This window comes from Saccopteryx leptura, chromosome 1, assembly GCF_036850995.1.
Source record: "Saccopteryx leptura isolate mSacLep1 chromosome 1, mSacLep1_pri_phased_curated, whole genome shotgun sequence".
Taxonomy (NCBI): Eukaryota; Metazoa; Chordata; class Mammalia; order Chiroptera; family Emballonuridae; genus Saccopteryx; species Saccopteryx leptura.
Window position 1 is genome coordinate 283404089 of NC_089503.1, and position 24019 is coordinate 283428107.

At 35.3% G+C, this 24019-nt stretch overlaps 1 protein-coding gene across 4 annotated transcripts in view; it reads left to right on the forward strand.

The window, feature by feature from the left end:
* Positions 1-24019, forward strand: part of LMO3 (LIM domain only 3) — a 60147-nt gene that overhangs the window by 1251 nt on the left and 34877 nt on the right. The window contains exons 1-3 of one of the 4 annotated variants that reach the window (XM_066355093.1): positions 326-507; positions 709-775; positions 6038-6251. In XM_066355093.1, the coding sequence (XP_066211190.1) occupies positions 6046-6251 (206 nt within the window). In that variant the 5' untranslated portion in view covers positions 326-507; positions 709-775; positions 6038-6045. Of the gene's footprint in view, positions 1-325; positions 508-708; positions 776-6037; positions 6252-24019 lie in introns of those variants that run through there. The other 3 variants (XM_066355102.1, XM_066355120.1, XM_066355112.1) reach the window with 3 other exon arrangements.

A 24019-nucleotide genomic window follows, 5' to 3' on the forward strand; every position in this document is an offset into this window, starting at 1 on the left:
CTTTTGGACCGGTCCAGGAGGTAGAGTACTTCCCGAGTCGACTCCTGCAGAGGTCACTTTTTGTGCGCAGGGTCGTCCCCAGCGTTTGCGAGTAGCATATGCAAGTGGTTGTGCTGACTGCACTCACAGGCTTGTAAATTTTCACCCTGGGAAATTAGCAACAAAGCCCGATCTGTCTCGCGGCTGCTTTGCACTTTCCGAGGGCGGCTGTACTTGACTGAGCTGCAGAACAGGAGGAACACGAGAGCGAGCGAGAGCGAGGGAGCCAGCGAGAGAGGGAGGGAGAGAAGGAGAGAAGAGGGGAGGGGTGGGGGCGAGAGGTAAATAGTCTTAAATCGGAAGGGAGCTGCTTCTCTGTGGTCTTGACAAGCGCTGCCTGGGCTCCGCCGGCTCAGTAATAACTGAGTGACCTTTTCTTTGGCTGTATTATGTCTGGCTGGGAAGGGATTGCATTTTGCAGCTGAGAGCCGGGGCTTCCTTCAGCTCGCCTCCTTGCGTGCTGCTGGGGTAAGTTGTCTTGAGCCAGGACAGAGAGGCAGACTCGGACTGCAGTTGCCTAAAAGGAGGACACCTGTGGCTCAGATGCGGTCAACACCATTACTTGGCGGATCTTTGAGGACCTCATTATTTTAAACTTAAAAAATAGAGATTTTTCCTCCCCTCTTTTTTTTTTCTTTCAAACAATGCTTCTTTTTGACCTTTTCCAAGGAGAAGCGCTACAAAGCAGCCACTGTGCTTTCTGAACCGCCTCCCCCTGTATCGCTTAATTGAGAAGGTAAGTGCAGCAACTGTGTACACACGCGGCGGCTTATTTGCGGTGTGTGTGTCTGCGGGTGCGCGCGTGCGTGTGCGGATGTGGGTATTTTTTTCTTCCCGGAGCCTCCTTAATGAGGCATAAACTGGAGCTGCAGCCCAGCCCCGCACTGCAACTTTCGCTCGGGCTGCAGCTCTGCCGAGACGGTTTTGTTTAAATCATGTGAGGCTTCATTATTTTTATGATGAGACATGAAATGCAGGCGGAAGATGAGGATGGAAGGAAAGAGAGCGGTTGCGGCGCGGAACGTCTCAAGTACTACTCGAGTGGATAATAGTCAAAGTTCACGCTGAATTGCAGCATTTCCACACCCCTGACTCCCAGGGACAGAGGGGCAGGGAGAGTTTGGCGTTAGGACGTGTTCACTCTGGCCTGGCCCGTAGCTGGGGGATTCGGTCCTAGGTGGGTTCTGGAGCCCCCTTCTCCTTACTTACTGGAATTCATGGCCCCCACCTCCTCCATAGTTTAAATTACAATCTTTTGGTTCTTGTTGACACTTCTGCGTCTCCCCACTCTGCCATAACACAGTGTGGTTCCTACGAGATGGAAAAGTGACTATTTGGGAAGGAGGGGAAAGAAGCAGTGGATGAGGAGAAGTGGCCAAAAGAGCAAGATTCCATAGAACCAGGTGCCTATATCCTAATAGGTTCATATTCAAACTGATACAGCACATTTTTATGAGGGGGGGGGTCTTCCCAGATAGCTGTTATGAAATACAACTCAGATTTATGATCTTTTTCATATTGAGCATGATATGCTATGCTAACGCTGCATGTGACAGTTTAATCAAAGCCATTTGTTACCACGAAGCTAAAAGGGGCCGCTGGGATTTTAGGATTACGGGCAGAGTTTAGGGAAGCATGTGGCTTTGTCATTCGCCATCATTTTGCACACTGCCACACTGCAAGGGGCTCTGTGTGTGCGCTGTGCCTCGTCTGGCTGCACTCGTCCCATCCCCCACCCCCTGCCGCCACTCAGACCCCGCTCCCAAAGTGGCTTCACAATAGTCGGTCCTCAGAGGTGTAGGCTGCGCACCAGGTCCACACTTGAGCTAAATAAGAAGGCCCCCTTTCACGTCTACCTTTGGGCTTGGTGCTCACTGCGAAGCCACTGCAATTCAGGCACGCCTAAGTCAACTCATGCAGAAAAAGGAGAAAAGTTTTGGTAAGGTTACAATCTATCATGGATGCACTTTGCCGGCGCTCGGCACTCCTGGCTGCTCAAAAGCCTGCCTGCTCTTCTGCTGCTTTTGTGTCTTTCTAAAAGATCCAAAATATTATTGTTGTAACTGCTTTGAAAGACTGCTGCTTAAACCAATTAATGTGGCTAGGTGCAACAAATACTGCTACATTCTTTGCAAAGCATCCCTGTGTGGCGGCAGAGACACAACCACAAAAGGCTGGAGCATAACTCCGCAAGGGATTCTTTGTTAGAGTGTATGTATGTTTCTTATTTTTTTTTTTTTATTTTGCATGTGAGCTGCATCAAAATTGAACTCAGTCTTGCAAATCTCTTGTTGGCCTTTGCCAAGCACTAGCACTTTGCTGCCATGGTAACTGTAATTAAACTGATAAGAGTGGAAAAATGTCAGTATCTCTGAGCCTTGCAGCTGCATTGGAGAAAAAGGGAATCAAATTGGTTCCCAGCTCCATTGCTCAAAAAGGGGAGGGGGTGATGGAAAGATGGGGGGGGGGGGGGTTGGGAGTTGAAGGGGCAGAACAGAGTTAAGCAGCTCCAGCGTCTGAGATCTGGGGACATCTATTTGCATTGTTGTCCCTTAGGGGGCTGCAGCCTGTAGGGATGCTCTGGGCCAGTGAACAGAGAGAAACAAGCTTTTAGGCCCAATCCAGTTCTCCAGTCGGGGCTGGGGGCTGGGAGAGGATGAAGATGGGCAGGAGGAGAAAAAAAATCTTTTGTTTGGTACCTCTTGGCAATCGAATGGCCATGTTGGCCAAATTCTTTTAATCTGTGTCACTGCTCCCAGCTGCAGAACCCACATTCCCATTTTAGCATCTTCCTGAGGCACCTCATCTCTGCCAACCCCCTTTATGAATTCCCTCTAACAATTCCTTCTCCCAAATTGTGCTCTGTGAATCTTCCGACGGGGACAAAATGTTTTCCATTTACTATGTGTAGTTAGTCCAAAAATATAAAAGACTGTGTCTAAGTGCTGCAAATCTTTTATTATGATTATTTTTTTAAACCCCTGTGTGTTGTGGAGTTGTGGTTACTTTGTTGTGTTAACTACTGAAGCTGAGACTGCTCGGATGAATGGCACAGAACAAGGGAACATAATGGAGGCAATCAACCGTTAGGCCGCCTCACAAAGCAATCCAGGCAATTAAAAGCTCACCAGAGTTTAAATGAAATGGTTCTACTTATTTCTGCACACCACACTGCACAGGCTATTATTTATGTCTTTTTTTTAATTATGATTTCCCTTAAACTGTCAAATAACTCAGAATGGCAGGGTCTCAGAGGCAATAAGAATTTCTCTCAGAACAATTTACATGCCAATCTAAAACTAGTTATGAGTCCTGATGTGCTATGAGCAACTTGTGCAGTATTTCTCTGCTCCAAACACATAACTCTACCCAGACCTGTTCTTCTGGATCGTGAGGGGAGGCTACTGACTGCTTTATACCTCTTAGGTTTATGGCAAAGTGATGACTACAGAATAGTTCTTTTTTGACAACTGGTAAAGTTGCATAGTATTAAAAAGATTTCCTTTTTCAAGAAAAAAAAAAGTGAGGGTGTTCTCTAAAAAGAAGGCACCAGAATGGAGTGTAAAATATCAAAGTCCTTTTATGCCCAAGGCCAAACAGAATGCAAGAGTTTCAAATATTAATTGGCCTCTGTGTGCTAAGTTAAAATGTCAACACAACAAAAACATTTTGTGAAGACAAGTAAGGTAGTGTTGCTTATGCCAAATGTTGGTATTCCCTGCCTGGGTTGCAGAACATGTTGAATACAGATAGCTGACTTTCCATGCTTGATGATAGTAACCCAACTCAGAAATATAGCTTAGCTATAACTAAGAAGGATTTTTACCAAAAAAAAAAAAATTTAGCTTTTGTGATATAAAAATAATAGGCTTATAAATTGGATAATTAGAATAGTTATTCATAACATATCTCTAGATGTTTTCGGTATTGAAATCTAGAATGTCACTTAGTAAATCAAAATTTCTCCCTCCCCTTAGGTGTATGGTTAAGAGACACTAGGGTATGATCTGTACTATAATTAATGGGATTCATTTATGTGTGTGTGTGTGTGTGTGTGTGTAACCTTGCTAGAAGACAGTAACTAGTTCTGATCAAAGAAACTTCATTTGTTAGAAGTTCTAGAGAGTGAGATTTAGCAGAGCTATCAAGGGTTATGATTAATCTACACTAGACCCTTAGCTTCTTCAAAGAAAAGGAACAGAAAGCAGGCTATAGGAATACCACCTGCTCTTCTGTTCAAACCCAGCTGCTAGTCTGCAGCTCCGGAGACCACAGCTATGCATATCATGCAGCAAGAACAGCCACCCTGCTTTCCTCCTTGCTACTGCCTGCTCCATTACTGTACCCAGAGAAGTTATTTTCCAATGGAAGTTCAGCCTTATAACAATATTATGTGCAATTCATGTATTATTTGTAGCTAGGAAAGTTAGCCATCTGCCAGGGTATGGTACCTTGATGACTCTTATCAGGATGATTCAAAAAAGATAAAGATAGTGAAGGTAATAGAGGCGAAGTCTTCGTCACAAGGCATCAGAGGAAACTGAAGAAGGGTTAACTGTTTTGAAGGAGGGAAGTACACAAAAAATGTTCAAGATTATAGCTTGGCATTTCTTTTCTTGAGACTGTTTTAAATGCATGTATATTTGGTGTTTTGTATCGTTCTGTGTCCAAGTTTAAAACTTTATGCCTAGGAGAGGAAGCATGATTTAACAGTAGGATCTCTGGACTGTAGAAAGGCCACCAAGGCTAGTGCTTAGCTGTTATTCAGCTTTGAGCTGCTCCCTTCACTTCTGTTAGGGCTCTGAATCATAATTTGTAAGATGAGGGAATTTAGAATTGATGGATGTCTATGGTATATTACAGTGCTTAAAATGTGTGACTTGATAAATATGGAGCTCTGAATAGTTGATCCAGCATGTATTTTTTTTAAAGCTAGGTTTTTGACACTTAGGAAAGGAAAATAAACTCAGGTGAATATTCTTTCAAATTTCAGTCAAGTTATAAAATTCATAGAATCCACCTAGATTCCTTATCTAGGATGTAATTATGTCTCCAAAATATAGAAATGTCCCTATGTCTAGGATAGCAATATATAACATATGTATATAATATATTTATGATGTATTTGTAACTTTATATATGTTTAGACTTTTCCTTCGGTTGTTTTTCTTCTATAAAATAAATAAGTGCTGTTTATGGTAATAAATTACATAATCATATACTTTAGTTTTATGTAAGAGTATGTAGTAAGATATCATTAGGTAACTGCCATTAATAGAGGCACTGAATGATGCTTGTGAGTATAAATATATTTTTTTAATTTTAACATAATGAATTTTGAAATATCAAGGGCACAAAAGGAAGAATTTGGGTGCAAACAAGTAATATAGGATAGGTGAGCTTTTCGGGTGCCTGTACTATGTATTTACAAGCATCTTTACTGCTAAGTAAGGATGTTTAATCTCAGGAGAGTGCACTCTCCTTCCATCAAAAAGCACCTATGAAGTGAAATTTTTAATCAATAAAAAAACCCTCAATTTTGACTTCTATAGCCTGCATGAACTGATTTGTTAAATAGCTTTCTTTTAAGATTGTTAGCCATTTCCTTACATTTTATCTCTAAAGGAACCACTGAATGGTAATGCTATTTAATTACTTAATGTTATCTGACTTTGTGTATATAATGCCATCCTACTGTGTACAACATGAATTCATTACTTTTACCACTTTAAATGTATACTTCAGAAGTGAGAATTGCTTCTCAGCCTTTTGGCTAAGAGCAAGTGTGTAACTTTAGAAATGATTTAATAAGGACTTTATAAAGTTGGAGGCTTTCTGTTTCCAATACTTAGTTTGATTTTAGTACAGCCCTAAAAAAACAAAGTCTAATACTTCTTGAATAAGGCAATATTAAGTATTTAACTTGTTTGAGTCTTTTGACATCTTCTGATGCTTTCTTATAGTCCCAGCTCTCTTTTTTGTTTATTTCTTTTTTTAGGTATACAAATGCTCTCAGTCCAGCCGGACACCAAGCCGAAAGGTTGTGCTGGCTGCAACCGAAAGATTAAGGACCGGTATCTTCTAAAGGCACTGGACAAATACTGGCATGAGGACTGCCTGAAGTGTGCCTGCTGTGACTGTCGTTTGGGAGAGGTGGGCTCCACCCTGTACACTAAAGCTAATCTTATCCTTTGTCGCAGAGACTATCTGAGGTAGGAATTATCCTTGCACACCAGTGATGACTGGATTCCTTTTAAAATACTTTTGTAAGTGTATTTTTTTTTGTTTCATTTTCTTACTACCAGCCTATATTCCTGAAAGATGTTGACGTGTTAGCCTTCAAATGTTACCAGGTGCCTGTTAAGCAAATTGTTGCTTAAACAATAGCCAACAAACCACAATACCTAAAGTGTTTCAATTTGGCTGTACTGATTGCTCATATTTAGGGATAGGTTATTCTGCTGCCTATGTCGAAACTGCCAGTTCATGTCAAGGCTGTATTTGGTAGAAATCATAATACAAAATTTTTATTAGACCATAAATGATGAGGTGGGCTGAGCATAACCAAAAATATTCAACTATCTCTTTTAGATTTGTCAGAGAAAATGTGTTTGAAATTCTCAACTGGTATTATTAGTGTATTTATTATGCAGTTTTGAAAACTTTCTCGGAGTGTGAATAACTCTTTCCCCCATGATATTCCAAGTGGTCATGGCATGATATCACTGAGCATTCACAGCTTCAGACTTGCCAGTAGCTGTAATGAAATGAACAAAGTAAAGATCTCCATTGTGGGAAAATGACAGCCACTCTCTTCACTGCAGACATCTGAACTGTTTCAGGCTAAGGCAGATGTGTTCTTGCTTATGAAGCCATGAAGCTGACTAAACTTGTTTCCCAACATCTAGTACTCAACCCATGAAATTCTGTTTAAGAAAAATTATTTTGCTTTACAAGGAATTTTTTTACTTTATTCAGCTACACATTACTTATATTAATAAAGTAAGACTTATCAAATTAGAGTAATGATATATGGCATTATTTGGGTTTTCATATTTGATATAATGAATCATTTTTCTAGTCTGACATTGAGATTTATTTTGAATTTTTTTCCCCTATGACAAAATTTATCAATTGGTGGTAACTTCTTAACTATCTTGGTCATTTGAGGAGGTACTTTCTAGGAAACTTGGTGTTTCTTACTATATAATTCAGCTATTTTTCCAGTCTGATTTAATCTTGATACATAAAAATATACTGTTTGATTAGTGGTAGTTACAAGAGGGTGAATCTAGTACGCTTTTCAGATTCTAGTTTTCTCCTTCTTAAGACTGCCTCATCTTGACAGCTTCCTGACTCATTATGACCACTTGTTACTCCTCTGTGTTTCTTGTGCTCAAAATACATGCAAGGTGCCAACCATGAGAAGTGACTCTCGGTAGCCAGGATTTCCTTCATTGTGGTTGCATAACTAATCAGAATTAACTTATTGCATGAATTCTTTTAGAACTGCAGTCTTTGCAGTTTTCTCTTTGATAAAAATATCTCTTCTGTTCATTGTGCATTGGAGCCTCCTTTCTACACAGAGCATTTGTTTTGCCTTTAATGACTTAACACTGCTCCCAAGTTTCACTTTATCTTTACTAACCAGTAAGTCATGGCTTTTTTACTTCTTTTGGCTTTTACATTTGTCTACAACTGCTGTATCTCAAATGGATTTCTATACCAACAATTCAGAAACAGGAAGTTTATACAGTCTATCAAGGTTAAGGTGTCCTAATAAGCAGTAAAGACAGAATTTTGGACTTGTTTTGTTTGTCCTTATGGTAATATGATGTTCAATTGCTATTTGATGTCTCAAGTAAGTGTTTTATTGAAAGGATTTTCAAAAAAGTTTTCATGTTAGAAATTCTTATGTCTAGGAAAGTCTATATGTCATTCTTATAACTTTTAGTTAATTTCTGATAGGCTCAAACTTTTAATGCTTGTTAACTTATTTTTAAAAACCCATACTCTTTTAAATATAAACCCTGGTTTAGATTGCCAATATATTCATTTCTCAGAGTACAATTTCCTCTTAAATTGGTCATTACCGCATTAATGGCTAGTTGTTATGTTAACAGCCTAAAGGTTGTTAACATTTCAAGCTAAGTTGTTAACAGTAAGCTTATCCCTTATTTAAACTGAAGGTTTGTTGTATATAAGGTGACTTGTTTGGCAACTAGTAATTCATCAACACTTGTAAATTGCAGAAGTGAAATGAGAAATTGGCATGTGCGTAAAAACACTGCGTTATGTATTACAGATTATGCCACAGATGTGGAATTTCGTTTTATGTGGAAAGCATGTAGCTGAATGAAATTGTGTGGATGTTCAACAGCACATGTCTGTGATTGGTACATTAAAATAGTCTGATTCTTTTTATCAGATGGACAAGCATAACCAAGCAAAAGTTATTTACAGATTAATTTCTTTGAATGTACATAAATGGTCATTTAAAATGTTTGTTGAATGCCTGTTGTGTGGAAGGCATGTGTTTAGATAATGGATGAAATGACTAACAGGAAAAGGGAGGTTTGCCTAAAATTGTTACTATCTAATCATTTAATAATTATACAAAATCTCCAGTATGCTCAGTAAATAAATAGTACTCTGTGGCTGCTTCCCTCCTAGTTCTGCGCCTTTCCTTTCTGTAGTTTGCACAGCCAATGCTTAACCATTTAAATCCTATTAAAAGTGGTGTGGTTTTGTTTTTGGTCTTTGGCTATTATATAATTTATTTGAGATGCTAAACAAGGCATAAATAACTTACAGGTTTGTATTTCTCTGCCTAAATCACTAGGCATCTAAGTAAGAATAAGGAAAATGATTAAGAAAATAGTTTACCTGTATAAGTATATTATTTGTTACTGATATTATCCTGGGCTAATTTTTTTTCATATCTATGAAAAAGTATCATTTTTCCAAGTGTATTTAACTTCCTAATAACTTTTTCTAACAAAATAACAAAACAAAACAACACTAATAACAAACCAAAAAAGCCACTTCTACTTCTGAACAATGATTCTTGACGTTCCAACATTTTGTTCTGCGTTAGTTGGAGCAATGATAGTAATGACCTGTTTTTATAAATTCTTTGAATGATGGGTACATGAATTTAAATCCTAAGATATTTTCTTATGGGTTATCAAGCTATGATTGGGGTAATTTGATTTCTTATACATTTTTTTCTCCTTTGCAACACAAAATAAACTATATTTAAGAAAAAGAAAAGAAGATGTTTTATAGTTTATGTGCTGATTTTCCAATCTGAAAAGTTCACTTTCCATAATGGGGCTGGTATAATGTATTTTATTCTTCCGTAGAATATAAAATGCATGGATCTCAGGTGAGAGAATTTGCCAGTTTGTAGGATTGTTCTCCGCCTTCATTTATTATTACACAGAAGGAACAGGATTAATTTTCTAAAATTTCCTCTATTAACATGTTTTCTGAGTTAAACTGTGAAGTCAGTCTGCCCATCAATATTTATGTGCCAAGATCTAGAAATTTCTCTGTTAAAAATGTATTCAACACTTTTATAACTTTATCTTATTTTTTCTCTTTTTTTTATTAATTTTAATGGGGTGACATTGATAATTCAGGGTACATATGTTCAGAGAAAACATCTCCATAACTTTATCTTATTAAAAGATGAGCTATGACCAAATAGAATGGAAGCATCTTTGTAGCTTGAACTAGAGCTTAAAATTAATAGACTGCCTAAAGTAAATTCACAATTATTGTATAAAAATGACAGTTTTAGTTATGATATTTGCAGGACTCTGATCACTGCCAAACTATCATTTTTATTTTAGTTTAAAAATATGATTAAAGTGCCTGACCTGTGGTGGCGCAGTGGATAAAGCATCGATCTGGAATGCTGAGGTCGCCGGTTTGAAACCTGCACTTGTCTGGTCAAGGCACATATGGGAGTTGATGCTTCCTGCTCCTCCTGCCTTTCTCTCTCTCTCTACTCTCTAAAATGAATAAATAAAAAATAAATAAATAAATTAAAAAAAATATATGATTAAAGCAATTAATGTATAGTCAGAGTTTTAGAATTAAGATTTTTGTGGCAAGTGTTAAGAAATTAGAACCAGGAGAAATCACAAAATACAACTTGGAGGCAGTAAAGGATATAAGGTTTATCATTTAAGTTTTGAGGTAATTTCTTGTTTTTTGTTTTTTTTTGTTTTTTTTTGTTTTTTGTTAAGTCTAAAACTTCTTCCTTGTGGTATATTTTAAGCATTCATCTGTTGAGATAGGCTTTATCTTGTATCTCTATGAATGGTATCTTACCAGAGATGTATTCAAAGCTATTTTCTGTGATATGTGCCATGGATGCTACTTATAGCTCTTCCTATATAAGAAGCTGAAAAGGTCTCATATAAATTTTAATGCTATTTGCTATTTTTGTAAGTGTGGATGATTTCTTTAAAATGAAACTACTGAGAAAGAGTGATGCTTTGTAAACCACCAGAGTCGCCAGTTAACAAAAAGGATTTGAAGTTTTGCTTACTACAAATTAATGCTTTCATATTACGATATCATAACTTTAAGATAGAAAATTAAAAACCTAGTGCTACATAAAGTGTTAATCTGTAACTTTATTTCACAATGATCAAAGCTGGTGCCTCTAAATTTTTACAAAAAGTTAAGTTTATATTACTACCTAATTAAGGCTTGAAAGAAAACATGAATAATATGTTGTTAAAATTAATTTACCTAACAATTGACTACACCGTTTTTTTTCATGTTTAATAAAATGTTCATTGTTTTTTTCCTTTGTTGTCATCTTTTAGTATTAGACAGTTGAAAATATCTTCCCCAGAAAGCAGTGAATTATTGTTACTTAAAAAGTAACTTTTATTTTAAATTCTAAAAATTTAAGCTTTTATTGGGAGTAGATCTCCTCCCAAATCAACTTTTTTCTTCTCTACAAGCTTTACTAAAGCTTTTGTAATGCTTTATTATAGTCACAACTTTTACCATATTTAAATGTCTAAGCTAATCTTAGTATTATGAAATATTTTGACATATGAGTGTATTAGATTCCATGGTCTTTTAAAAAACACTGTTATATTCCTTGCAAATTATTTTACCTTATTTATAGTTTTATAAAACTTGTAATTTTAAGTCCATTTTTTCTGTTTGTTATAATAAAGCATTATTAAATTCTGTTTGAAGTATTTCAAACTATATACCATTCATGGAACAGTACAAATCAGGAATGATAATTTTGTTTTATTAAATACTTTGGGAGAGTGCTCTTGCTTTAAAAATAATTTGTTGGGATTCACATCAGACTTCCTCAGTGTCAACTTCTTGGCAATAATGTCTTTAAAACATTTCATCTACATGGGGAATTGATTTGTGAATTTATCTGCAATATCTTTCAGCCTTTAATTCTGCGATTCATCCATTTTCAGTGAGTGATTATTGAATTCAGTTATTTCAGTTTTGTAGCCTTTTGTTTTGGTTTGTTTGACAGACTTGAGGTATTTTTACTGAAAAATCTATCCCCTCCCCAGCCAAGAATATTAAAAATACTAAAATACTTCACACTATTTCTTTATCTTTACCATTTTTTAATCTTTTTTTTTTACAAAGTATGGAATACTTCAGTCAGGATAGTTTTTACACATAAGATGGATAAGTTAGGCATACCTGACTTAGCAGAAAATTTTCTGTTTCTACAAGTATACTTAGGATTAAATGCATCTGGAAGACCTACATTTGAGAATTGCTAAAATTGCTTATTTTGCACTTTATAAATACATAGAACTCTGGAAAAGAATATCTATTTTTGGTTTCTCTTAGAGTATATCAAAGTAAGCCAGCTCTTCATTTATAAACTCACCATTAACTTCTATTAAGTGACTATTAATAAATTTTAATGCTCTGTTTTGACTGCATAAACATAATTTATTAAGGAATCTCATTTTTTAAATATGCTGAAAATGGTAACTTTGCAAATGGTTTTGATGAATATATGCCTTATAAAAATGTATTATGTAGCTCAGTGTTCTGCCTCACATGAAAATTATATAGATAGCCTAAAAGAAGAATGTGCTAGCCTAAACGACCATTGTATTTTCCTTCATTGCACTGTGAGGCATTGAAATGTTATTTTGGTATTTGGTTTGAAAATATTTTCCATTTTCTATGAGAATGTCTTCTATTATTCAAAATAATATACAGCAACCGCAACCTTATTTTATCTTCAAAAAAACCCCCCAATTACCTAACATTTCATTTCTCACTTTTATAAATAAATATTAAGATATATGAATTGTAAATGAAAGACAAGATCTTCTAAACAAGAGAAGTAAAAATAAAATAGCATTGTTCCATTCAAATGACTGGATAGCTTTAAAAACAGCATTCGCAATAGCCATGTTTCTTTTAAAACGCATTTTCCTTTTATTTTAATTTTTTGAATTGGTTTATGTAACTGACTTCTCTTAAACTGATATCTGGGATTTCCCCTTGTTAAGCATTTAAAGAGGTGTAGGTGTATATATGCAAGCTGTACATACAGATGTTAAAATCTATATAATTCTAGAATGAACATTAACTTTTGTCATAATTGACTTTTACCAGATCACTATAGTTGGCAGGCTTTGAAACTTAACAAAATTCAGGTACTTGATGCCGCTTAATGTGTTAGTGTTGTAAACTTACAGTGCTGACTTATTTTTACAGAGCGGTCACCATTCTGAGGGTAAAAACAAGTTTTATAATACTATAGAATGCCTAAATGTATTCTCTTGTGGTTTTTATCACCCAATTCTGTTTTTCTCAGCTTCTGTGGAGTTTGATACTGACCGTTCTATTTCTGTTTCTACCATTACAACATACTTGGTCTGATGATTAACTATACATTTCCCTTTTCAGGGTGTTTATAAGAAATGTATTTTGAGGTGAAAGTTTACATTGGGAAGCAAGAAATGTGGCAGTTGGATTTTCACTTCTTAATTTAAAATAATTTATTTTGCTTATTAGGTGGTCCCGCCCATGTATAGTCACTATTCATGGACAGCTTTATCTAAAGGAATTAGAACTTAAGCTTCCTCTTTTATTATATTCATCAAACATCTATTATATTAACAAACTACCCACATCGGTCTCCTGTGCCTTCACTATGCTGTTTTTGCTTTCTGTCCTATATTATCAAAACTTCCTGATGGACCTTTTTATCCTCAAACAATATGTTTTGTAGTTACATTAAGATTCCTTCTAAATCTTCTGCTGAATTCTTTAACCTCCATAGAGTTAGTTTTTTGTAATGCAAAAAATCTCTCGCTGTGGACTTTACTAGTTTAAAAATATTTGCATTTGTGATAAATAATTATCTTGGGATAGTCAGATTCCTGATTTGAAGTTGGGAAATTAACTTTAAGCTGAATGTATTAAGTTAGAGTCTAACCAGCATGTGTTGTTATGATTCAGTTTAGTATTAAAAACTCTCCAGCTGGGCTGCTGGGAAAATAAGAGACTCTTAAGAATTAAAAAATTATTTGCAGAAGAGTATAACAAAGCTATATCTAAGTAAAATTGTTATTACTAATAAAATAATGCATTGTGTACATTAAACCCATCCTATTAATAAAAACAGAAAATCAGTTTTAGTAAACATAAATGTAAAATATGACAAGGACTGGTAAAGGGGCAGGGAACTTCATAAAATATGCTAATGCTACCGTTTAATAGCAATCTTAATATCTCAGAGCAACAACAGCAACAACACATTTTCTTCTTATTTATGCCATCGGATCTGAACTGGCAACTTCAAGGGGAAAATAAATTTTCGACTGTGTTAGCTTATTCTTACTTTCTAAAACTTTTAGGACAATCCCATTTGTCTGATAGCAGTTCTATAGGAGATGCATATGATTTTGAAATCATTTTATTCTTTTCTTGTTTTTAAAAGATTTTGAAATCTAAGTAATGTTTGCTCGCAATTTACCAAAAATAACAGAGTGAAGATTGGTTACAGGTTAAAATACCTGATGGCATTGAGCATGATGATTATTCTGTGTGTTTATCAGCTGCTCAATAAAACGATATGCTGACCAACCACGCATGTTAGACTGCGTAAGATGAATGCTTAGTACCTGTTCCTTTTCTTGGGAGGATGGGAGCCACAGTGGGGGAGACAAATGGAAAAAGCAATCACAACTTCTAACACTAAATATGAATGTTAGCTTCAATGGGTAGGTTTATTTGTATTTTACAGGTGAGACGTTCAACTATACTGTGAACATAATTTTAAAGCCTGTAAGTATTGCATGTAAATACCCATTAAGGGATGAATCATTTGTTCTTTGGACGATACAAAAATAGTGTAAATTATTGAATCGTCTTAAAATTTGTAAACTAGTATTTTCTGTGGCCATTGATTAGAAAAAAATGCGAAATGTTTTGAGCTCCAAAAATCCCTTTCTTCCACAGCACGTTCTTGATGAGAGGGTACTTTTGGTATTTACATTTATGGCCACGTTTGGCTATCTTTCTAACAGGTTAAAAATGAAACCATTTAGTCATTAACAAATATTGGAATGCTAGTACTTCATTCCTATAAATAATGAATGTAGAATATTATACTTCTAATTAATTTTATATACTATATAAAGTTCTTAATATTTTACTATATCAAGAATAAGGGAGTCAGTTGGTCTGAGATATTTGGGAAGAATTTAAAGACAAGTTATTTTGCATATTTTCTACAACTGATATAGTCACCATTGTTGTTAAATAACTAAGTTAAAATATATAAAGAATTTTAGTCTAATTATGTCCCATGGAGCCAATATAGAGAATGAGAAATGATATAATAAAAAAGATTAGAAAAAATTTTAGAACCAAGGTTGTAAATAGTAAGTAAAACTTAAGCTCTGTAAAAATCCATTATAAAGGCTGAGCTTTCAGCTTTATAGTATATTTTGGATGCAGAATAAGATAAAGTTAGCTCTGTGACTTTCACACTGTGTGCATTGTTTCATCTCTTATAGTTATTGCTAAACTATCAACAGAGGTACAAGTAACATCCTATGCAAAATGCTTAGCATCCTTGAGCCCCATTTTCCCGTTCAACAAATATTATTCTGTGTACCCTAAGTACTGTACAAAGCCCTGGATACAGCGCTGACTAAAACCCCAAAATAGCTCCACCCTTAAGAATTTATATTCTAGTTAAGGGAAGCAGATTACCAAGAAAATAAGTACTGAGTATGTTAGGAAATTATAAACACTACAGGAAATATAGAGCAGTATAAGAGGTTTGTTGAATTTGTATTAAGGTGTGTATATGTTTGTATGTGTGTGCATATAGTATGTTTGTATGTTTGTGCATGCATATGTGTGTGGCAGGAAGAGGATTGAGGAGGGAGAGAGAAAAAAGGAGGAATGGAAAAAGAGGAATTTGAAAAATTAAATAGGGTACCTAGGGACAACCTTGTTGAGATGGTGACTTGAGTAAAGACTTGAAGAAGGTGAAAGAACTAGCCATAAGGTTGTATAAGAAGGACATTCTGGGCACAGGGAACAGCCAGTACAAAGGCCTGGAATAGGAGCTTGTCTGATGTATTTGAAGAACATCAAGGATGCTAGCGTAGTTAGAGTGAGTGAGAGAGCCACAACATGGTCCTGTGGTATCCCCTGTCGCTGTTACAACCTAGAATACCCCCATACTTTTCTAAGTGCCCCCTAAGAAAATTGTAATATAGTAGGCTCTTCATATCCACAGTTTTGCATCTGTGGATTCAACCAATTAAGGATTAAAAACAGTATTTTCAGTCTGTGGTTGGACATCTGTGGATGCCAAGCGCCTGGTTTGTTCTACATCATTTTAAGGGACTTGAACATCTGTGGATTTTTGTATCCACAGAGTCCTGGAACCAATTCTTTGTGGATACTAAGGAATGACTACTTCCATTTAAGAACTGCTGTGAAGTTTATTCAGTTAGGCTATTATAGACGGAATTCCCTTTGGAATTATGGAACTCAGCTGCAAAAAAATGAATGGAATTACTTTTCATTTATTATTTACTGGTAGTGTTTTTTTAAATGCCTTTTTATTTGGCCCCATGATGACCCTGTTTCGGTAAGTAATTGTATGAAACATGAATCCCAAATAGACTTCAGGATTCGATCATTTGACAGTTGCTAATTCAATCATTTGACAGTTGCTAATTCATGGCTGATGGTATAGCTGTATGTTTGAGTTTAGGTCAGAACATCTACATATATCTGCTACATCCAATGGTTAATGAACTGTTTCTACATATAATATTTCAATCTGAAACACAAAAGAATGCCCATATTGATGAGTTAGGGTGACTAACACAGCATGAATGAGAGTAAGAGCTTGGCTAAAGGTTTTCTTCAACTCTATCTTGATCACAATGAAATTGATATTTTTTGAAAACTTAGATAATAAAAATTACAAATATGTGGATTTTTCTAAAGCTGACAATTTTCTACTCTTGATGTGGAAACATCAGTTATTCTAGGTGTGAAGGGTGAATTTTTCCATTATATTGAAGTTGAACTGAGTTTTCTTTAATTAAATTATTTTCTAGGACAAAATATTTAAAATAATATATTTGCTCTAATTATCATAAATGTTTCCAAATCCAGCATTTAGAGAAAATACATTAAAGACATAGTACTATATTAAACTATTTAATCACATTCTTGATGAAAGGAGACAAATGTTATATAAGTGTGTGTTTATACTGCTGTTTCTCACCCCTAACCTAACCCTAACTGCCTAATTTTAGTTTCACATCAGGAAGAGCTAAGCATTAATCTTCATAACTAAAAGATTAGCATGCATTCTTATTTGAATAGTGAGATCTGAGTGTACAAACTGTTTTTACTTTTAAAAATTAAAAAAGTTAAATAAAACTTTAAATACAAATCAAAGTCCTTGAGCCTGTATTTATATTTATAAAATGGGCTGGGATGTATTATGGGTATAGGCGGAGTCACTGGATTAATGTGCCTTGAACCTTAGAAAGCTGCCCTGTGTGAATGGGTGAGCATTCAAAATGGTGGCCATCTAGACTCCATACACAAAGTGGGAAACATACTTTTTCAGAAAGCCAGGAGGTAGTGGCCAAGTGGATTTACAAGTCTTAATTCCTACTGCCACCCTGCACATCTGTGAACTTTTTCTGTAGAATTTCCAGCAGCCATCCACTGCTTTTTGGCAGAAGGGACATCTGTTGTAACTGCTATTTTGTACTGTTTGAGTCGAAGACCTATATTTTTAACCATTTTGTGCTTCTCACCTTCCAAATTAGATAAATTTAATCTTGATTTTAAGGAAATGTTTCTTGATCTTGAGCTGACAGTTTGCTTTGTTTTTAAATAACTTTGTCAATGGCAGTTATTAAACTAACCATTAACTTTGGAACAGAGAACACATGCTTATTTGACTAAATGTGTTAAATGCTTTGTCTTCTCGATTAACTGGATTTCTGTAGTGATCTGAAAAAAAAAAAACTGTACATCTTGAGGAGATTAAAATTATTCTTAATATTTTTTATTTTCCTTTGAGGATTTATCTGCTGCGTAATAAACAGAGACTTTGATTTTCTCACAACTCAGTTTTTTACTGTGATCCTAAAGTCAAAAGTGTTTCCTACATTCATTTTAACACATACAGGGCATTTTTAATTATTTCAATGTGGGTTTCTCATTATTCCACCACATGGCTGTTGCCCAACTTCTACCAACTATCATTAATGGTAAATTACTCATATATTACTATTATGATGTATTCATCTGCTGGTTTTTACCTTCTCTGAATATCACTTTACATAAAGAAAACAAGTCACCCCAGTGACTAATTCCCTAAACTTCTCCCTAATGAGATGAGTTTAGAGCTAGCCCCTAGGTTTTAGAGGCATGTTGAATAGCATAATGGTAAAGAGTCTAGATTGAAATTTACATTATTCTGCTACATGTCAACTATTTATTCCTAGGCAGGTCACACAACCGCCCTAACCCTCAGTTTACTTATTTGTAAATAAGAGTAATAGATTAATTCATAGAATTGTCAGGGGTGGGGGGTGTCAGAGAAATGCCCTAGGGAAAGAATTAAACACACTGACTAACACTCTAATATGACCTTCTGTTGTTGTGAATGAAGAATAGCATTGAGTTATGAAGATAAGATAGTTTGAAAATTAAACATGAGGATAAAATGAAAGAAACGGACTAAGATGAAATTTAAGAATGATAAATAACCAAGAATATGAAAGGCTACCACTGTAATAAGATCTTTACCAACTTCTCATCTACAAAAGAGATAAATGAAGATATGCTTAAATACCATGTGCACCTGAAGCCGTGTAGGAGAAAATATTGAGCAGTCAAGATTATTGCAATCTAGAATGGGTTGTGAAATTAAGGTTATAGTATATTTTACATAAATTATGATTAATTAGAATCATTCGAGGAATGATTGAACATGTGATTTTCTTTGTAACTGAGATGATAGTTTTCTGAAATAGGTGCCCACATGCTCCACATTTTAGCATGTGAAAATTCTGTGGCCTTGTAAAGCATTGTGGGTCATAGCCCATAGGATAGAATTATATATATATACATAAAATTTCAGCTTGCTCAAGGTTTCCTTTCTGGTCTTCATTTTTGTGTTTTTTTCCCCTCAGGTGACAAGGACAATTGAGTGCCAATATTTTTTACCTAGTAATACTTTTTCAGAGTGTTCTCTAAATGTTTTGATTATGTAACTTTATTCCTAAAGATTTAAGTATGCACCTTTAATTTAAACATATATCTATCAATCATAAATACTTTGTTGTACATTTTTAAAATTAGTAAAACTGTTCAAAAGCATCATATATAAAAGAAATAGAAATGCTGATAATATTTAAGCATCCCTGGGGTCTGTGCACCCCTAGTATGGATAGTATTATTATTTCTTAATAGCTCCTTTTTAGGCTTAATTGAAACTTATTTAGTAGTGATACTTGTGAATAAAAGGGAGGAAAGACAAATTCTTGGGGAAAAAGTTGTAAAAGAGAGATTGATAGTTGTTTGAAAGAATAAGACTTTCTAAACATGAGCTAATATGCCATGCTCTGTTCATTTACTATCAAATCCAGGTTTTCTTCCTGACAAATGTGGCAATGCATGTGGGCTCTTTCAAATGCTATACTATAGCCACTGGCAACATTAATATGAGGTAGTTTCTCCCTCCCCCACAACCCCCTGTTCAGGACACAGCGAGATTTTAGACAGATAAATGCTAAGAGAGAAAGAACCCTATGTACCAAAGGCAGTGTTTACTGCATGTAATACATATCATTGTTTGTCTCCTGTAGTGAAAAATACTTGTGTCGTGCTGTTAAAATGCACTCCTGACAGACCAGTGCTTGCTATTATAGGGTCCATTGCTTAAAAAAATGATACACTGACAGAAATACAATTTAAGAAAATTTAACACCAAGGGCAGCCAACCATGTAGGCTACTATTAAGGGGCCAAAACTCAAGGCCAGGAGTTTATTTAAAAAAGAGGCACAGTTTATTTGCTAGTAGTAGGCAAAGTTAAAAGAAAAAAAAAATCGAACTTGAATTCTTTGCTTTCTAATCTGGAGAAAATTAATGAAAGCAACAGTTCAATAAGATTTTATTGCAGAAATGTTTAAGTGAAACATTTTAAGAATGCTTCGGAAATTTTAAACAGTTACTTGCCATTTAGAAAGCTGTAACACTGCAGTGCATAACAAATTGTTAGCATTGGATCCTAGGCACACCCAGTAATTTTCTTAAAATGTGTAGTCAGAGGTGGTTAGTCTAATTCACTTTGTTCATTTCATTTTTGTGTGTGTAGCTTATAAATATATTTGAGATTGACAGATCAGCAGCACCCACAATTACTACAATTTAAAATACAAGCTATTGTCCAAGTACCTTTATGGACATAGTTTGGTAGTTAAATGCATTGGATTTGTAACAAAGCCTTTTGAGAAGGAAAATAACCAAATAGGAGATGCGATGAGATATATTGGATTTCAGAAGAGTACAGAATGTTCTAATGAATAAACTGCTACTGAATGATGATAAAGCATGTGTTTTTAAGCTATCACATGGCGCTATTATTAGGAGAGAAAATTCCATGAATTTAGATGAGATGTATTATCTAATTTTACCATTTTAAAAACAAATCTGCCATCCAGTAATATTTGATGCCAACTGTGTATGGATTACATGTTCCTTTGGGAGAAAGGTTACAAAAGTAATACAATAAATAATCTGAGCTTCAAGGAGCTTTACTCGGGCATCAGAGAAATAGAAAAAAAACATCTACTGCTATGGAGAATCGAAAGATTGGTTCTTACATTTTCTACCCTGATGGTATATAGTCTTATTGCCATACCCTAGGATGGGCCTTGGGAGGCAATTTATCCTGCCAAGAAAAGATGTCCAAAGTTGAATTGCAGTGTCTTTGCAGATACCCTCCAGAATTCAGTTGACCTGAATCTGACTATATTATACAACAGATTTTTTTCTATGATTATAGAAGGTAATGCATATTGTGAAATTGGTCCAGACACATTGTGTGTGTAGGAGCAGACCCAGAAATGTTTGCTGAGGAAGACTGTGGTCCTCAGCTCTCCTTGCCATAGCCATGAGGTGGCTGTCCATTCACAAACATTTTTTAGTTATGTTTCTCAATTCCATATGTGGACTTGATCATACTGTGGTATGTCTTTAGTCTATTCTTACAGTCTAAAATGCTGATTTACACTGCTTATTTTTTTAAAATGTTTACTTTATTGATTTTAGAGAGAGGAAGGGAGAGAACAAGAGAGAGACAGCAACATCGATCTGTTCCTATATGTGCCCTGACTAAGGATTGAACCAGCAACCTCTGTGCTTTAGAACAATGCTCTAACCAACTAAGTTATCCTGCCAGGGCTCACTGCTTATTTTAAACACGTTATCTGATGCAAATAGTATTTATGGTGGATTATAAAAAACTGGATGATAAATTATTTCTTCTGATAGTTTTAAATTTATTGTTTGAATATCTCCAGAGAGCTATGGATATGACCTTGACCTCTATTGTTTTGACTCTTCAAAAATTTTTAACGAATTATACATCAGGGTTTTACCATAGTTTGTGTTGAAGAATATCTTTTTTTTTTTTTTTTTGGCAGAGACAGAGAGAGTCAGAGAGAGGGACAGACAGACAGGAAGGGAGAGATGAGAAACTTCAATTCTTTGTTGGGGTTCCTTAATTGTTCATTGATTGCTTTCTCATATGTGCCTTGACTCTGGGGCTACAGCAGATCGATTGACCCTAGCTCAAGCCAGCTATCTTGGGCTCAAGCTGATAAGCCTTGCTCAAACCTGATGAGCTCGCGCTCAAGCTGGCGACCTCCGGGTCTTGAACCCCGGTCCTCGGTGTCCCAGTCCAATGCTCTATCCACTGCGCCACTGCCTGGTCAGGCGAAGAATATCTTAATAAACAACTGCAAATAACTCGGTGTTTTGGGGATGCTGTTGTGGACTTTGCTTCATGTATCAAATATAATTTTCTGTAGACTCACTGTTGAAATTTCTTTCAAATAGAATAAGAAGTTTCCAGAACTCTTAAATGATTAAATGGTATTTTTCTCAGGGCTTTAAATCATAGATTTGTTTATATTTTTTCTTCTTTTTCTCCATTGGAGCTCAAATAGAAATTTACTTTCTTTTCTAACAAGAACAAAATATATTAATATATTTTCCAGACTTTTTTATTCTCTTATCCATATTTTCTTATTATGATATCTGAAACTATATATTTCATCTGAGGATGATTTTTGAAGTTATAGACATAAGATAGTTTAAATAGTTGAAATGAGTAAATAATAACAGAGAAAAAATAAAAGTGGGAGCCCATGAGAAATGCTCAGAGAGCTGATTGAAAGGAATTTGGAAAAGGGAGGATGTGATGAAATTAATTCTCTAGTCTTGATATTATATATAAAATATAGGTGGATTTAAATAATACTTGGAACAGTATTTACTCTTTGTACTATGAAAATTGTAGCACATAAAACCTTTTGTGTTATTTAATTTTCATCTTTATTGTCATGTGATTATCCTTAAGTGAATCCATTGTTTTAATATAAACATATGTATGCAAATCTTTATTCCATGAACCAGTAATCAATAATTTATATTTTACAGTGATACTTGGATATAAATAAAATAGTTTGAATAATTATCTCAGCCATGGCTAAGAAGACAATTACAAACTCAAATACCTCCAGGTTCCAGGGTCCAGTCAGGTAAAATAATGTAGTGAACTGGGGTTTGCACGTCCCATTGGGAATAGTAATGACTTTATTTCAGCAAATTGGAGAAACATGAGCCTGATATTGCTGATTTCTCTGTATGAACTAGATTTTTTTTCCAGAATCTTTAAGTGAAATCTCTTGGACTTAAGATATTGACAACTAATTGTAATGTACACATAAGCCACGCATATGTTAAACTCTTAATCAGAACTCTAGAGTTTAAATATCTAGTTTTAAATATCCAACCAGGTTCTTCAATATACACTGAATTGGCTGAAGTGTGTGAAGATATGTCTTAGCATCCCGAATTCCTGAAAATGAGAATCTGTGTCTTTCATCCCACCTATACTAATTATATTCCTGCTTCAGAAACCTCTGGGGATATTTTGAAACCGTGGTAATAAAATAGGTTAAGCAATTGGAGTGGGTGCTCTACAATGGAGAAGACTACAATGTAGAACTCATTGTTCTGTGAGGTAGGAGGCAAATCCCAAAGAAAGGGCTTTTGCCTTGTCTTGAACCTCATGACTATTACAATTTACTTGGGTTTAAGCAAGATATTTTTGAGGACCCACCCTGTACTGAAATGAAGACATTTTAAGTCATCCACTTGTAAACAGGCCTTTCAGCCCTATAATTAATTATTTATTACTGAATGAAAGACAAGTTAACTACCACTAGCCCTTAACCCAGCAGTGTTCACTCTAGTCCTCTCTCATTTCCTTTGCTTTTCTCATTCTCTGGATATTTCTGCTGTTACCTTGACTTAGCACTCTGCCACTGGGACCTCTGGGACCTCTGGAACCCCTCATGTCATTGTCAATAAGCTTTTCTGTGTCCAAAATCTTTTGCCAAGCTGCTTTTTCCATCAAAATGTTATCTTAACTGAGTTTCATCCATTGCTTAACTGAAACCTGTCTCTTCTTTAAGGAAGAGGTTTTCCTTCCAGCTGTCAACAGTGGCACATTACTGCTTACTTTTGTGAATCCCACATCCTAGCGAGCCAAGAGAAGGAGCAGGCATTCTTGTGGTTACATACCACCATCTCTACTCGCTAATAAAAATGCATCTTCCAATAAAACTCATACGATCTAGTTTAACTACCTTATACTTTTCTCACTCCTATCATTTCTCTTTGACACTGTTCTAGGAGATTTTCAAAGATTCATAACCGACCCACCCAAAATCTAGCCCTATCTTGTTGGACCACCTTAATTCTCCTGGACATCAGCCCTTCATTCTCAGGTTCACATACTGTCCCTTGTCCTTAGAGAAAAATATTCCATTTCAGGAATTGTAAACTTTGTCATATTGATCTGTCTAGCTTGAATTATGACTGTTCTTTAATTTTAGATACTTAGCTTTCCATTATGTGTTTTTCTTCTAACTTGGTCAAATCTATCAGACTGCTATTCTTCCTTGACCAGCATGAAGTCACTGTTGATCATTTGCGTCTCCCTTTCATACAATTTTCCTTTTTTAAAAGTTTCTCCATTGATTTGAGAGAGAGAAAGGGAGAGGAACAGGAAGGAGAGAGAAGAAGAAAGAGAGAAGCATTAACTTGTTTTCCCACTTAATTGTCCCATTTAGTTGTGCACTGATTGGTAGCTTC